Source organism: Fistularia commersonii, chromosome 28, assembly GCF_037954325.1.
Source record: "Fistularia commersonii isolate RoL2024-O1a breed Wild chromosome 28, RoL_Fcom_v1.0, whole genome shotgun sequence".
Taxonomy (NCBI): domain Eukaryota; kingdom Metazoa; phylum Chordata; class Actinopteri; order Syngnathiformes; family Fistulariidae; genus Fistularia; species Fistularia commersonii.
This window is the reverse complement of record NC_141311.1, coordinates 13,197,071-13,214,242: the sequence shown is the minus strand read 5'-3', so window position 1 is coordinate 13,214,242 and position 17,172 is coordinate 13,197,071. Positions and strand designations below refer to the sequence as shown.

General features: G+C 40.9%; 1 protein-coding gene and 1 non-coding gene across 8 annotated transcripts in view; both read right to left on the bottom strand.

The window, feature by feature from the left end:
* Positions 1 to 17,172, bottom strand: part of LOC147217678 (guanine nucleotide exchange factor VAV3-like) — a 66,438-nt gene that overhangs the window by 13,992 nt on the left and 35,274 nt on the right. For 5 of the 7 annotated variants that reach the window (XR_015108907.1, XR_015108908.1, XR_015108909.1 and 2 more), the window contains 5 exons: positions 15,600 to 15,665; positions 15,333 to 15,367; positions 15,084 to 15,200; positions 7,042 to 7,129; positions 5,796 to 5,925 (listed from right to left, as the gene is read on the bottom strand). Coding sequence is in view for 3 of the 7 variants with exons in the window: in XM_086175425.1 (XP_086031551.1) it covers positions 5,796 to 5,925; positions 7,042 to 7,129; positions 15,084 to 15,200; positions 15,333 to 15,367; positions 15,600 to 15,665 (436 nt within the window). In the remaining 4 variants the exon portion in view is untranslated. Of the gene's footprint in view, positions 1 to 1,816; positions 1,871 to 5,795; positions 5,926 to 7,041; positions 7,130 to 15,083; positions 15,201 to 15,332; positions 15,368 to 15,599; positions 15,666 to 17,172 lie in introns of all 7 variants that reach the window. The other 2 variants (XM_086175424.1, XM_086175426.1) reach the window with 2 other exon arrangements.
* Positions 12,233 to 12,394, bottom strand: LOC147217679 (U1 spliceosomal RNA). Its single transcript, XR_015109004.1, has one exon. It is a non-coding gene; the product is annotated as a U1 spliceosomal RNA (small nuclear RNA).

Genomic DNA, 17,172 nt, shown 5'->3' with positions numbered 1-17,172 from the left:
GAATGAGGTACAACTCCCTAATGATGTTGAGGTCATCCAATATGTGGATGACATCCTAATTGCAGCTGCAAATCCCCAGTCATGTCTAGAAGCCACCAAGAATGTCCTACTGCGCTTAGCAGCCCGTGGCTACAAGGTATCTAAAAAAAGAAACTTCAAGGAGTGCGTCGATCAGTGGTGATCCTCGGACGACTGCTTTCCCCAGCAGGCCCATCCCTTACAACCACCCAAATGACCTCGATCCTGCAATCTGCTAGGGCCAAAGACTGTACGTCATATGATGGGATTTCTCGGACCCCTCAACTATCACAGGCACCACATCCCTAACTTTGTGGACCAGACGGCTCCCATGAGACAGAAGATGGCCGAAGCAGGAGACTCCAACCTCTCAGCTCCTCTTGAATGGACTCCACAAATGGAGGTGCATTTCATCAAGGTTAAAGGCCTGATTAGCCAAGCAATCACCCTTGCTGTGCCTGATTACTCTAAACCTTTTTATTTGGAAATGGCTGAAAACGAGGGCATTGTCAACGCTGTTCTTTTACAGCAGAGAGGGAGGGGACAGGCAAAGGATCAAAGAGAAGTGTTGATGTACTACAGCTCAAAATTGGACTCCACTGAAATGTCGCAGCCTGGCTGCACAAGAGCAGCTGCAGGTATCGCTAAAGCAGTTGAAAAAACTGAATACATAACAATGCATCACCCATTAATAGTGTATACAACGCATGGGGTGTGAGTGTTCCTGGAGTCCACAGCCTTCTCCATGTCAGCGTTAAGGAAAAGGCGACTTAGCAAAATATTACTGAAGCCAAACATCTCATTCCAAACACCTGACGTTCTGCTGGCACGTCAGGTGCGCGAATGGGCCCCAATTGTGCGCCAAGATGTGATGTTCCGAGCTGACCTCCGAGCTGACTTGCTACAAGGCGATAAAAGAGTACTGTACATCGATGGCTGTTGCCAGCGCACAATATATGGCACATATGAATTGAGAGCAGGATACGCAATTGTTGAGAGAAAAGAAGGAGCATGGCAGGTGGTTAAAGCGAAGATGCTGGAAGAGAATAAGAAACTTTCAGCCCAGAGAGCTGAGCTGCAGGCCATGGTGGAAGCACTCTTAGAGCTCAAAGGTCAGAGAGGAGAGATCTGCACAGACTCCCAATATGTATATGGTTTATGCCATACAGAATTGGCAAGAATGTCCAGGTCTGGATGGACTACATCAGCAGAAACACCATGTAAGCACAGAGACCTGGTGATACAATTGGCACAAGTAATTCTGGAACCAGATGAACTGGCAAACAGAAAGGATTTTCAGCAGATGGTGAACTACCACTAATGCTAAATGAGACAGAGCAGGAAGTCTCTCAAGAGGAAATGGAACAAAGCTCTTGGACAAGCATGAACCCTGACCAACTAAAGCAGCTGCAAGAACTGGGCACCCCATGGGAAAAGTCTGTCTGGACGGAGCATGGAGCAAGAGAGAACGACGAAGGGTTCTGGAAGACACCGGCGGGAGAAATGGTGCTCCCTTTGGAAGACGCACATGGGGCAATTCCAGAAGCACACGGCCCAACTCAAACGAATGTCTCCTATAGGGATCAAAAAAGTTTATCTTATCGGATCTTATCTTAACAATTCAAGAAATAAAGGCTTGAAATATTTCACGCTAGGTGTGATGAATCTATAAAATACATGGGTTTCCCTTTCTGAAATGAGTGACAAATAATATTAAACATTTTTCATGATATTCTGATTTTTGGAGATGTACCTGTATGTGCAAGACAGGCAAACCTATGAAAAGTTCTTCCAGTACCTGACCAGAAAGGAGCAGATGAGGGAGGAACAAAGCTGCAATCACCAGAAGGAACTACAGAAAAACAAAGTGATAGGGAGTTTGGGTCATAGTGAAGCACAGACAGTAAAGACGAAAAGCAAAATCAAGTTCTGCAGAGAATGAGAGAGCCAAAGTGGTGGGAAGGATGGTTGAGAGAAAGAGAGAAAATTGTAGTTTAAATGTAATAGCTTCCTACAAATGTAATGCTAGACAATTACTGTTGGAAGTCCTGCAGCCATCCAAAGGTCACATTATATTTAAGTTGAAATGTAAATAAGATGAGCTAAAGCAGCAAAATAGGGAGAAGAAATTGTCGAGGCAAAGTAAAACATTCTGAAAGAGCAATTCCATCCATCCATCCATCTCAGCCACTTATCCCGGGTCAGGTTGCAGGGGCTGCAGCTGAAACAGGAAGACCCAGATTCCCTCTCCCGAGTCACTTTGCCCATTTTTTCTGTGAGAATCCCAAGACGAGAGACATAGTCCCTCTATCGTGTTCCCTGGAGCCTCCTCACAGTGGAACGTGCCCTAGAACATTTCACCAGGGAGGTGTCCTGAAGGCATCCTGACCCGATGCCTGAACTACCTCATCTGGCTCTTGTTGATGCCAAGGAGTGGTGGCGGCTCTACTCTGACCCCTTCCCCAATGACCGAGCTTCTCAGTCCATTTTTAAGGGAGAGACTTGACATCCTACGGGGTAAACTAATTTCCACTCTTTTATATTTGATCTGTTTCTTTTGGTCACTCGCCACAGCTAACTGGTAAGTCAATTGCTTTGCCTTTTATCTCATCTCCTTTACCATGAAGGACAGATACATAGTGTGCGATACTACTAATACTGCACCAACCTGCCTGTTGATCTCCCACTCCATTTAACCCTTGTTGAACAATTCCTTAAGATACTTGTACTCCTCAACTTCAGGTAAGATTATTACATTACAATATAAAAAATATTAATATTCATATGACATATACATATGTGTATACACACACACACACACACACACACACACACACACACACACACACACACACACACACACACACACACACATAATTCCACATAGAAAGACCCCCATCAAAAGAAAACCTTCTTGCTCTGACCTGAACTTTTTTGGACCATTGGAACATTCTTGGTGTGAAATGGAGTTGCTAACCACAACATTACCGTGCTCTCTAACGATATTGTGTTGGATAAATATAAATATTGAACATTTTGATACATAATTACACATTTTGAGACAGTAATACGCAGATTGTTGCAGCATCAGTAAAAATACTGACGGCATTCTGTCGTGAAGAAGATGCTGAGCCAAAAGGCAAAAATCTTGATGTGTTAGTCGATCCCCCTTCCCATTCCCACTAATGGTAACAAGCTGTGACTCGTAACAGAGAGAACAAGATCATAGATTTAAGCGGCAAAAACAAGTTGTGTCTGCTTCGTGTCTCCATCTTTCCACAGGCTGAAAGAGGGTTGCTACCCCTGCAACCTGGCAGAAAATAATGGATGGATGAATGGATAGAGATAATTTTCCTCAGACATATTTGTTCAATGGCTTTTATTTATAGTGTTCTGTTATTTGAAGACTCCAATCACTTTGTTATATACCGTACTTCATCATTCGATTAACTGAATGTGACAATCAGCCATTTCTACAAATCAGCCCAACATTTCTTAAAATAATATTCAAAAACTCACTTAAAACACATAGAATTGTCTGAAAACAAAGAAGTAGTCATCTGAAAATTAGATTCAGTTTATTTGTGTTATGTATCTAATAGGTAATTATTTAGCCCTTGTTAAGGCTTGTGATACTTACAATGTACAAACAATAAGTGCCTTAATGCTATGGTTTTCTAGACTACCAGGCCCTGGACAACTAAGATCAAAATGAGGACCCCTTAATACACATATTAAATCAAAGAGCAACTGCAGAGGTTAAGAGTGGCTAAGATGACATGCAGCCTTATTCAATTGGAATATGCAAGGTCTTTCTCTCTTCTGTATCCTTTTTCCATCTTTTTTTTCATTTTTCTACCTCATCATTGTACCTGCAATTTTATTCTTTCTAATCCTTCTTTCAAGGTCACCTTTGCATTATTCTCTCCCCAGCAGTGTGACCTTCATTATCGTTTCTCCTTCCTCACTCCATAAATAAGTACATGCATCTCTAAAGCCCAGTAATAATGCAATCACACTTTTGCTGGGCTTGGATTTTCAAATCAAAGACTTAAAACTCGCAGTCGAAAAGAAATCAGAAGGAATTCTCTAGAGTTTCAGGGCAGTCTTAGAGGAGTCGAAGCACATTCCCATCATTTCAATCTTTAATTATGAGATGGTAGTCCTTAATCTTAGTGCAGTCCTAGCTCAGTCTTTTCCTAGCCTTAGGGATTGTGCCAATATCAACCATGTTTGATATTATCGCAAGTCTTAGCATTATGTCACTGTAAAGACTGAATCAACAAGCGATATGTGAGCTCCAACAAAACTAGATAAAGGAAATCTGAAAGACACACAATCACCAGAGCGGAATTAGCGATAGAAGCAGTATTTGTTTGTAGAATGGATGAACAGGAACAGCAAATGATGTCCCAAACAGTATGGAGCGTCCAGAAAGGGGAGAGGATGGTGGTGCTGTGGGTGATTGGTTGCAATGTCAACTCTCCAACAAATCTCAACCAAGGGAAGAACGAAAACAACAATAGTAATAATAATAATAATACATTTTATTTAAGTTGATGTTGGAGTTGCTTCATTTTATTTTTATATCATTTGGATTTTACTTTTATTTTATATATTTAGATTTTGTTTATATTTTAGACGTTCATCTGCTGTAGCCTTCTGAGCTACCCCTTGTGCCCTCCAATTGCCCTCCAGAGACAAATAACGTTTCTCTGATTCTGATTCTGATTCCGATTCTTGGAATGAAATAGCAGAGGGTCTGCAAATATCCGGTGAAAACATTGCATGGTTGCAAAAAAAAAAAAAAAATCGCTGAAGAAAGCTAGTTGTAGTTTTCCAAATATCTTTTCACAATTTTTTTGTTTTTAGATGTGAGACCCACAGTCTTTGGTCTCAGCCTAATCTCAGCATAGTAACACTACATAAGACATAAAACTCTAAAAACTAGTCTTAAGATGTGAGATAGTGAGTAGATAGTTAACATGAATCTTTTCAAAATCTTAAATCTAAATCTTTTGTCTTAAGGTGGAAGGCCAGCATTAAGCAAAAGCAAAACAGTGCATTCATTTGCATCTGGTACCTAGGATAGGTTGTAAATCCTAGCCAGAGCTGTTTCTGTGACCCAGGCACCACTGAACTCATGCTCAACTAATTTATAACGAAATGCCTGATTGGAGATTACTATGTAAGGGAATACATGACCTCAGCATTAATTTTTTCTGTGAATGTTCATCAACGTCGTGTTTTTTGTTGTCAAATCTTGCCATAGCCCCTGGCCTTGTTGATGTTTTTGAATGTGAAAACCTGTCCGGCTGCTGTGACAAGATTTGACAATGAAGTAACATTGAAAGGCACATCCCATTGCATCCTACTGCAGCTTGTAACATTGAAAGGCACATCCCATTGCATCCTACTGCAGCTTAACATGATGAGCTTATTGCTTGCGATCGAAAGACTACCTTGGGTTTCTAATCATAATTTTAAACCGAGAGCCCAGCAACCAGGCAAATACAATACATGCATGAATTTATAATGTAATGTATGCTGATCAGTTTTCTATAGTTCTGTGATGTCATCATAAAGTAAGTTGCTTTAAAAAACAAAACAAACAAAAATACATGTAAATGAAATTCTATTCTTTTCCTCTACAGTTTCTCTTTTTGATAAGATTAAGTGCTTACGATTACTTGTAAATATAAGTGATTCTAGATCTGTTATGAATGAGTAACTTTCACCTCTCAGACAAGCGGTGAATGAATTTGAAGGAAACTCACCAGTACTGACATTGCTGGTGACCCAAGGTAATTTTCCATTGTACAGTTGCCTGTAAGGGATCTGCAGTGTGGTGTCAATACTGCTGAAGCCCTCTTTTAAAGAGTTGTTATTGTAGTATTCCACAAGCTCCTGTGTAAAATAAGCATGAATAAGCAGCGCAAGAGCTAGAGAGGTGAGACATGTAAGAGATATATGAGATATTTGAGATATTTAACAAAAAGATTGTCTTGTAAAAGTATTTTGAGAAACATTTTCACATCTACTCAAGCTAAAGACTGCAAACAAGCAATCAATCCTGGTCTTAGTATTGGATTATTTCAGACAGTATAAAAATGGTTTCAATATGTTTCTCCTCTCTGCAAGGTCAAAAGTATTTCACTTGTGGGGTATTTATCTAAATAATGTTTTTTTATAAATGGATAGAGATAAGAGATCTTTTTTAAAGCTAACCAATGTCCTCTGCGCCTCTCCTCTGATCAAACGTTGGCTTTACAACATTGAAGTATTTTGATCAAGAAACAGTTCGCAGCTGGAAGTTTTGCAACACTGAGCAGTGGGGTATAATAGTCTTTTAAAAAACTATTATCCTGGTGTGAGAATGTTCTCCAATTCTAAAGGGATTCTCACTGTAATTCCAAGTTTCCTAATTAATACACAATATGTTACCAAACTTAATCATTCACCTGACAACATGTTTATCATTCAAATCTACATTACATTTCTGTCATGGATATAATTCTGTCAATTGTCTGTACTTATTTCTCCACCTTAGTATCCCCTTTGTTTTTCCCAGTTCCGCATTCAAGAGATGCATATATTTGGTGTGAAGCCCTGAGTGGGTTGACTTTATTGTTATCGTATTGCTGATAGTATCCCTGGTCTGGATTGAATTTGTTTTCATGACATGTCAGGTCTGTAGACCTTTGGTTTCCAAGTACAGTGCCTTTTTCCTTGCTGAGCCCTTTTGTTTTCCTGTTATTAGAGTCTGTAAGTTTCACAGAAGCCTGTAGTCATTCATTTGGGTTCTATTCTTTTATTCTTCTTTTGTCTAGGCCCTGAAAATCCAACACAATGTCCCTTTGAAACAGGAAACAAATCAGTAAATTAAATAGTTCTCAGAAAAGTGAACTTCCGTCATAATTTTAACAAAGAAAGTAAAACATCTTGTGTTGCTGCAATGCTCTTACATCTGTGCAATATCTAAATACAAATGTAAAAAGACACATTAAAACTTAAAATCATTACCAGAACAGTCTTGAACAGCCGAGTTTCAGCAATGTAAAAGCAGCCATCCTTGGTCAGAATCTTAATGTGTTTGACTCTATCGTTGAACCTGTGAAGGATGAATTTGACAAGGCAAGCAACTCAAATTTATGTTTCAGTGTCAGTCCAGTCTCCCTAAAAAGTCATATAAGACTGAGCTCAGCATTGTTTCATATTTAAGATGTGATTTATTTCCAGCTACAGACTGAGATCAATTGCACCAATCAATCTGATATCAAATCCCAATCCTATGTTTGTTTTTGAGATGATTGCATCAATTATCTAGTAAAGAAGAGGAAAAAGAATGTAGTGGAAAATCAAACCAGAACTAGAAATGTTTTTCTAATGATACATATATAAGTCCTGTCATAAATATTCATACTCATACATATATTACTCATACCCCTTATTTCCTTGTAAAGTATTTGGTGAAGGATTGTACTAATCAAGACTAATATGATAATCAAAATTTAACATAAGGCAATAAAAATAATCATGATTGAATGCACAATAAATGGCCTATTTAAAAAAAAAAATCAATATTAGGCACACCGCATTATAAGGTGCATATAATAGAAGCTACGGTGGTGGCTGGGGTTGCGTTATGAGGCTGTGCTAAAAAGGGAATGTCAACAACAGACAGATAATTCAGTCAAACTTTATTAATAGAATACAAACCAACGTTGTGACAACTCCGTTCACTCACGAAACAAGTTATTTCATTCACAATACGGTACCATACGTACTGGAAGCTCTTACAGGTATTTGCACCGCCTTCGTTGAAAACAATGTATTTCCAACTCAATTTGTCACAGTTCAAAGCTTTTCATAAAACTAAAACACCAAGAAGGATCGCCTCTGAATTCATTGATGTTAAGTTCGCGTGCTAGCGCTGTTGCCTTCATTCGAATAGTGACTGTGGTGACACTTCTACTTGCAGCTCTCTGTTCAACAACCCACTGGTCGAGTCTATCCCCCATCTGTAGCCATCTTGCTTTGTTCCCTTGGAAACTCTGTTTGGTCTTATTTGGCGCAGGTCATCTTGTTGCTTCCTACACTTCTGCACCATTGATTTGTTAATGTTGAATTCTCTTGCTGCTGCTCTATTCCCATGTTCTACTGCGTGACTCATTGCCTTGTGTTTAAACTCTGTGTTGGGTCTCTTGAGGCGTGTCTCTTGAAAGGAGCCATTTTAGGGTCTTTACACACACATAAATGAAAATGTACGCTTCACACAGTCATATATCCCAGCATGCACCGCGTGCGACTTCTTCTACGGGAGAAAATGGAGTCGGCAGCTGCTTCCATTAGTTGCAAGACCTGGTGCGGCTAAATATTGATCCATATATAAGGCGCACAGGATTATAAGGCGCACTGTCGGTTTTTGAGAAGATTAAAGACTTTTAGGGGCGCCCTATAGTGCGGAAAATATGGTACTCAAAATTTTGCTCGTAATTAAAGACTTTTTAAGGAGGAGAGGAGGAAGGTGTGTTCGGAAGCAGAGAGAGATGAGGAAAGGCAAGAATCTGGGACTGAGAGTAGGGACTTTGAATATCGGGACGAAGACAGGAAAAAGTAGAGTTGGTCAACATAATGCAGAGAAGGAAAATGAATAAACTGTGTGTCCAGGAAAACAGGTGGAAAGGTAGTAAAGCTAGAAGCTTAGGAGCAGGCTTTAAGTTGTACTATCATGGTACTGACAGAAAGAGAAATGGAGGAGGAGTTATCTTGAAGGAGGAGTTTTTTAGGAATGTTCTGGAAGTGCAAAGAATGTCAGATGAGACTGAAACTGGAAATTGAATGTGTGATACTCAATGTTGTTGAGCATCACAATGTTGTTTGCTATACCCCATAGGTGGGATGTGAGTTTGAGAAGGAGAAGTTCTGGAATGAGTGAGTTGAAATGATGCAGGATATCCCCACAGCGGAGAGCTGAAATTGGTGCAGACAATGGGCATGTTGGTGAAAGAAATAAAGGGGATGAAGAAGTGATGGGCAGGTTTGGTATACAGGATAGGAACGCAGAGGGACAGATGGTGGTAGATTTAGCAAAAAGCTGTTCTCTCACTACAGATCACAATGTCATCTGTAAACATCAAGGTCCACAGAGATTTCTGTCTAACCTCACCTGTTGTTTTGCCTTTGCCAACTCTATCTTTACTTTACACTGTATCTCCCTGTACTCCAGTGTCCCACCTCTTCTTTGCTGACCGCTTTCTCTTTATATACTCCTGCACTCCACCACACTTCCAAGTACTTTGTTACCTGTCTCCCTGATCACATTAGCTGTTGTTGTCCAGTCATCTGGAAGCTCTCCCTGACCAACCAGAGCCAACTCATCCCTTTTCAGCTTCCACCACTTTGTCCTCTATGCTGCTTTTGTCCTCTTGACCTTCCTTGTCACCAGAGTCGTCCTACAAACCCCCATCCTATGCTGTCTGGCTACACTCTCACCTACGACTACTTTGCTATTATAAGTTACCCTATGTTCCTGTCTTTCCTGGAAAAAGTGTTGACTACGGCCATTTCCGTCCTTTTTGCAAGGTCTACCACCAACTGTCCCCCTGTGTTCTGTATATCAAATCTACCCATCTTCATCCCCTTTTTAGCCTGCACCAACATGCCCTGCACAAATTACCACTCTCTCATCTCTGGGGATATTCTGCATCACTCACCAGTAACAACATTAAGCATCACACCTTCAATTTCCAGTTTCAGACTCATCTAACATTCTTTTCACCCGCAGAACATTTCTAACAAACTCCTCCTCCAATTAACTCCTACTCCATTTCTCTTCTTGTCAGTACCATGGTGCCATGATAGTTTAACTAAAAGCCTGCTCCTATCCTTCTAGCTTTACAACATTTCCACCTGGTCTCCTGGACACACAGTATATCCAGCTTCCTTCTCTGCATCATGTCAATCAACTCTGTACTTTGTCCTGTCATAGTCCCAATATTCTGTGTATTCTCACATCCTCACACAGTTCAGTATCCATCCTCAAACATGTAGACAACACCACAATAATTGGAAACACTATCGAGAGCAGGTCACCCAGGCAGTCACTTGGTGCCAGAACAACAACCTGCAGCTAAACGCATCAAAAACAAGAGAACTGATCATTGATTTCTCACGCTTGCCCACACCCAAAACGCCCATCTCCATCAACTCTGATCCTATAGCCATCACAGACTCATTCAATTTCTTGAGACACACATCAATAACACACTAAAATTCAAACAGCACTCAGAGGAAGTTTACAAAAAAGCCAACAAAAGACTGTTTTTTCTCAGACAACTAAAAAAATTCAGTGTGAGACACAATATCCTCCATCAGTTCTACACAGCCATAATTGAAAGTATCTTGACCTCATCAATCATAGTCTGGTATGGTAACTTGGACAGTCACTCATGCTCAAAACTTCAACGTATCATCAATAAATCATCTAGAATCATGGCTCACACTCTCCCCCCCATAGATACTCTGTATCAAAGACGCATCACACAACGTTCAGTCAAAATCACTTCAGACCACACACAGCCTGCAAATAAACCCTTCACACTCATGCCCTCTGGGAGACGGTACAGGTCTCTCACAACCAAATCTGTCAGATTTAGAAAACAGCTTTTTCCCCAATAGCGATACAGACTCTGAATCATTCCCTGTTTTGATGTATCCTGTCTGCTAATCATGATTTTCTGTCTGTATTGTTCACGATGGAACTGACACAGGAGAGATGTGAGCATTATGTGCTGTACCGAAAACAAATTCCACCAACGCTGTTGTGTGGCCTTTAATAAATGATTCTGATTCTGATTCAAAGTCCCTACTCTCATTCCAAGACTCTTGCCTTTCCTCTTCTCTCTCTGCATCCGAACACACCTTCCTCCTCTCCTTCTTAGACCCATAGCAGCCCAATTTCCGCTGTTACCCTGTAGGTCATCAGTACCAATGGCGGTTGTTGTCAACCATTTGCAAAAAGGATTGTAATGAGCAAAACAGTGGTAAGTGGGATAAGAGCAGCATTTGGACCACGCAGGTAGACGAAATATAGACAATGTTATAGCCAGAGTAGCCAGAGGACATAGGATTGTAAAATCTTGGATAACTCTAGGGGCAAGACAGACGAAAAGGACTAAGGCAGAGCAGAGAGTAGAGCTGAAGAAAGTGAAAAATGAAGTGCATTGTGTGTGGTTTTCAAGGAGGAGTTGAGATAGACTGGACATCTGAAGCTAATATGATCAAGGGAGCAGTGTAGAGTCCCTTGTCTGACATCTGGAGGAGGTAAGGAGACTTAGCGGTGAAATAAGGCAGTGCAGAAGTGCATACAGAATAAGAGACTAGCTAAGAAGTGGGACACTGAGGGGAGTAGACAGGCGTACAGAAAGATGCAGTTAGGTGACGGTAGGGGTCTTAAATAGAACAACCTATTTTATCTAATGCTTCTTTGATTTAGCTTATCTTTTGCTATATGATGAGGTTGAGCCACATCAAGACAGAATACATGTGTGTGAAATAGAGGGAACAGGGGGAACACTGACACGACAGATATAAAAAAGGTGGAGGATCTTAAGTACCTAGGGCCAACAGACATGAGTAAGTGTCGTAAAGAGGTAAAGAAACATGTTCAAGTAGTTTGGAACAGGTGGTGAAAAGTGTCAGGTGTAATGTGGGATAATAACATGGCCACCACAATGACAGGAAAGGTATAAAACACAGTGGGGGAATGAGCGATGTCTACTTAAGAGACAGTGGGATTCAGATAAAGACAGAAAATAGAGCTGGAGTTCAGCAAAGACAAAAACAGATGTTTTCTTTGGGAGTGATGGGGATGGATAAGATCAGGAATGAGTCCATCAAAGTTACACTGCCAGGTAGGAAATTTTGAGGATGACCATGTAGGTGATTTATGGATAAAGTGAAAGAGGACATGAAGAACAAGAATGACGTTTATTTTGTCACTTTCAGTTACCCATACAGCAAAATTCGACCACTGAATTTAGCCCATCATGGATTAATTTTGCGCAATAAGCAACTGCTTAGCAGCATGAGGCGAGCTGTTAGGGGTGCAGTGTCTTGGGCAACACTTCAACCAACTAGGAGAACAAGAATCAAAGGAATGTTCATTCCAAGAAATAGCTCTCAAATCCCTGAGCTACACCACCCCCCATGCCTGGGGAGAGCACATACACAGTATCCAAAGACGAGAAATTATGTAGTCAAGATTCCCACATTTGGGGAAATAGTAGGGGTCAGCAAAGCCAGAGTGCAATGGCTTAGCCTCGCCCTGGGTGAACCAACATCTTGATCAAGGTGTCACCCATAAAAAAACTAAGACCCACTCCCATAGAAAGGTTCCTAATAGAACTAATAAGCGAAAGGGAAAACAAATAATCAGTAAGCTGTATAATATATTTTGATCGACTAACTCCCAACAGATAAGACAGACATGGGAGGCGGAAATGAACATATTAATAGACACCTGGGAGGAGATATGCATTGAGGCACACCGGACCACAATGCAAACTCCTAGCAGGATCCAAGTGGAAAGTAATTAGGATTTTTTTCAATTTCGTTTTTAGTAATTTAGCTTTTACTGGAAGAATTGTATGTCAAAGATATTGCCAACCACATACATATATTTTGGCTTTGCCCCAAATTAAGTTTATTCAAGGAGAAGGTTTTTTCAAAGTGGTCTCTAAACGGGGCAGTCCACAAACCCCTACAAATACATTATTGGGAGCAATCCCTATGGGTATAGACAGAAAGGATGATGAAAAAATACCTCCTAAACACATTGCTCATAGCAGCGTTAAAAGTAGATCCCCCTTCTTCTTTTGACTTTTCCCTTCAGGGGTCGCCACAGCGAATCAACCTTCTCCATCTAACCCTATTCTCCGTATCCTCCTCTCTCACACCAACTACTTTCATATCCTCTCTCACTACGTCCATAAATCTTCTCTTTGGTCTTCCTCGAGACCTCTTGCCTGGCAGCTCCAATTCCAGCATCCGTCTACCAATATATTCTCTATCCCTTCTCTGTACATGTCCAAACCATCTCAGTCTGGCTTCTCTGACCTTCTCTCCAAAACAACTAACATGTGCTGTTCCTCTAATAGACTCATTCCTGATCCTATCCATCCTGGTTACTCCCAAAGAGAACCTCAACATCTTCATTTCTGCAACCTCTAGTTCTGCCTGCTGTCTTTTGGTCATTGTAACAGTTTCTAGGCCATACAGAATCACTGGCCTCACCACTGTCTTGTACACCTTTCCTTTTATTCTGGCTGAAAGTCTTCTATCACATAGTACCCCTGACACTTTTCTCCACCCATTCCAACCTGCTTGGACCCGTTTCTTCACCTCTTTTTCACACTCTCTGTTGCTCTGGACTGTTGACCCCAAGTACCTGAAATCCTCCAGCTTCTTGATCTCCACTCCCTGTAGCCTCACCGTTCCACCCAAGTTCCTCTCATTCACACACATATATTCTGTCTTGCTGCGACTAACTTTCATTCCTCTCCTTTCCAGAGCATACCTCCACCTCTCTAGATTTTCCTCTACCTGTTGTCTGCTCTCACTACAGATCACAATATCATCCGCAAACATCATGGTCCATGGGGATTCCTGTCTAACCTCATCTGTCAGCCTGTCCATCACCATTGCGAACAAGAAGGGGCTCAGAGCTGATCCCTGATGGAGTCCCACCTCCACCTTGAACTTCTCTGTTATCCCCACAGCACACTGTACCAGTGTCTCACAGTCTAGCATACATGTCCTGCACCAGTCTAACATACTTCTCTGCCACTCCAGACTTCCTCATACAATACCGGAGCTCCTCTCTTGGCACCCTGTCATATGCTTTTTCTAGGTCTACAAAAACGCAAGTAACTCCCTCTGGCCTTCTCTGTACTTTTCTATTAGCATTCTCAATGCAAATACTGCATCTGTAGTACTCTTCCTAGGTATGTGGCCATACTGCTGTTCACAAATGCTGACTTCTGCTCTCAGTCTAGTTTCCACTTCTCTTTCCCATAACTTGATTGTACGGCTCATCAACTTTATCCCTCTATAGTTGCCACAATTCTGCACATCCCCTTCATTCTTAAAATTAGGCACCATCACACTTTGTCTCCATTCTTCAGGTATCTTCTCACTCTCTAAGATCCTGTTGAATAATCTAGTCAGAAAATCTACCGCTGCCTCTTCTATACACTTCCTCACCTCCACAGGTATATCAGGACCAACTGCTTTTCCACTCTTCATCCTCTTCAATGCCTTCCTCACTTCACTTTTACTAATTTGTGCTACTTTGTGGTCTACAATAGTCACCTCTTCTACCCTTGCCTCTCTTTCATTTTCCAAATTCATCAGCTCTTCAAAGTACTCTTTCCATCTTCCCATCTATCTTCTAACATCTGTTAATACATTTCCCTCTCTATCCTTAATCACCCGGACCTGTTGCACATCCTTTCCATCTTTATCTCTCTGTTTCGCCAACCTGTACCGATCATTCTCACTGTCCTTACTATCCAACCAAGCTAAAAGTAGATCCCCCTACATATCCAAAATATATGGGACATTTACCAGATGGAGAAAATTACATATTCATAAAATAAGGTTAGAGTCAACCAGTTTTGGACTGGCACCGGACATAAGCATCATACCCTTTTAGATTACCTATGTGGAATGAATTACCCCCCCCCCCTTTTTTTTTCTCCTAACCTCTGATATTTCAGTTACTATTTCATTTCATGACATGAACATGCCATCTTATTATATGTGGTATTTGTACTTATCATACTGATGTAGAGAAAAAGTAAATAAAAATTCAGTTAAAAAAAGAAACTGACAAATAAAAACAGAAATAGCTGCTAGACCTGTTTCAAATGGGGCAAACTGAGGAATCCTTTTTGTCATTTGGGGGCAGCAAGCCTGGAATTACAGGAACTTTTTCCATTACTTCAGCTAGAACGCATTGAATATTTTCACCGCAACTATGGAACACAAATAAAGTCACTTACTTTATACTGATGGCAAATTCTGTGCACTCTTTACTCCTGTATCGAACCAAAAAGGTGCTGTTTTTCCGTTCTCGGAGCTCGATCTCCGCCTGATATCTCTCAATAGGCCCTGCAAACCTAGATCATAGATTGAAAAATATTGCTCTTAGACTGCACTTCATCTTTTTAAACATGAAGCAGTATTATGGTCAATCAAAAACATTACTCCCCATTATTGCTTATTATTTAGTTGTTTCTTTTCACACTTACCAAGGCTGGGTAGAGTAATCAACAGGTTTTGGTACCTGGTGTGGGAGAGAATTTGGTTATTTTGTGACTGAGTGGAGTTAACACTGCAGAGTGAGTGCTCTTTCTTGTGCTTTCTGTGCTAGTCAAACCATTGAATTTCATTCTCTGCAATGATAAACAGTGAAACACACTAACATATTTGCTAAGGCACCAATATTAGCCAATATCCACTTAATGAAATGTAATTTAACTTAATGTCTTACTGATAGAGAAAATATGCACACTTACACATGGGCAAGGCCTCACAGCATTGCTTGGAAAGAAGCCAATCGTGTCAGAAGACAGATTTTTACCCTGCAATGATAAGACTTGTGAATCGCATTATATTTGCTTCAGAGCAACTACAGCTTTCTTTCTTCCTCGCTGTCCCTCCTACTTCAGTAAATCCTCAGCATTTAGCACACATCAAGCTGTGCATCTGATTTGCAACCCAAGTGAATTATGACTTGAACTTTGCCAGTGATTAGATCTGTGCTGGATCAAAACAAGAGCCTTATCATATTTTAATTTTTAAATAACTGAATATCTCTCTGGCTTGTGTTGACAACACCTTTTGAGAATGAACAAATACATTCTTGTAGATAGGGATGAGTATCCTTATCAATAATACATTTAATAATTGGAAATAATAATCAACGTTTAGATCCGTAAATGCAGCCTCATCTGAGCACAAGCCAGTGTCTCCCTGAGCTGGTCGCAAGCCCAGATAAATGCAGAGGGTTGCATAAGGAGGGGCATCCAGCATGAAACTTATGCCAAAACCAAAAACACAAATCGAACCGATGAATATCATACCGGCTCGGCTAAGGCCTGGGTTAACAAAGATGGCCACTGGTGCCAATAGCCTACAGGGTACCAATGGAAATTGGGCTATTGTGGATCAAAAAAGGAGAGGGGAAAGGTCTGTTCAGAAACAGAGAGAAAAGAGAAAAGGCAAGAATCCAGGACTGAGAGTAGGGACTTTAAATATTGGGGTGATGATCGGAAAAGCTAGAGTTGGTTGATATGATGCAGAGAAGGAAGGTGGATATACTGTGTGTCCAGGAGACTTGGTGGAAAGGTAGCAAGGCTAGAAGCTTATGAGCAGGATTTAAGTTTTACTATCATGGTATTGACAGGAAGGGAAAAGGAAAAGAAGTTATCTTGAAGGAGTTTGTGAGGAATGTTCTGGAGGTGAAAAGAGTCAGATAGAGTTATGAGTCTGAAACTAGAAATTGAAGGTGTTCGTGTCCATGCCCCAAAGGTGGGATGTGAGTTCGGGAGACAGAAAATTACTGGAGTGAGATGGATAAAGTGATGCACATAATCCTGAGAAGTGAGAGAGTGGTAATTGGTACAGACTTTAATGGGCATGCTGGTGCAGGCAGTAGAAGTGATGAAGAAGTGATGGGTAGGTTTGGTATCCAGGACAGGAACAGAGGGACAGATGCTGCTGACTTTGCACAACAAATGGAAATAGCCGTAGAGAATTTTTTTTTCCAGAAAAGGCAGGGACATAGGGCAACTTATAAGAGTGGAGGTAGGAGCACACAGGTAGATAGATCTTAGACAGACAATGTAATCTGATATGTTAGCAACTGACATTGTGATCTGTAGTGAGAGCAGGGAACAGGTGGAGGAAAATCTCAAGTGGTGGAGGGATGCTCTGGAGAGGAATGAAGATTTGTCAAAGCATGAGGGAATTCACATGTGTGAATGAAAGGAACAGATAAAACAAGGAAGTAAAACTAAGGCAACAGGGAGTGGAGATAATTGAGGTGGAGGATTTTAAGAAAGGAAGGAATGGTTCAACAGGCTGGAA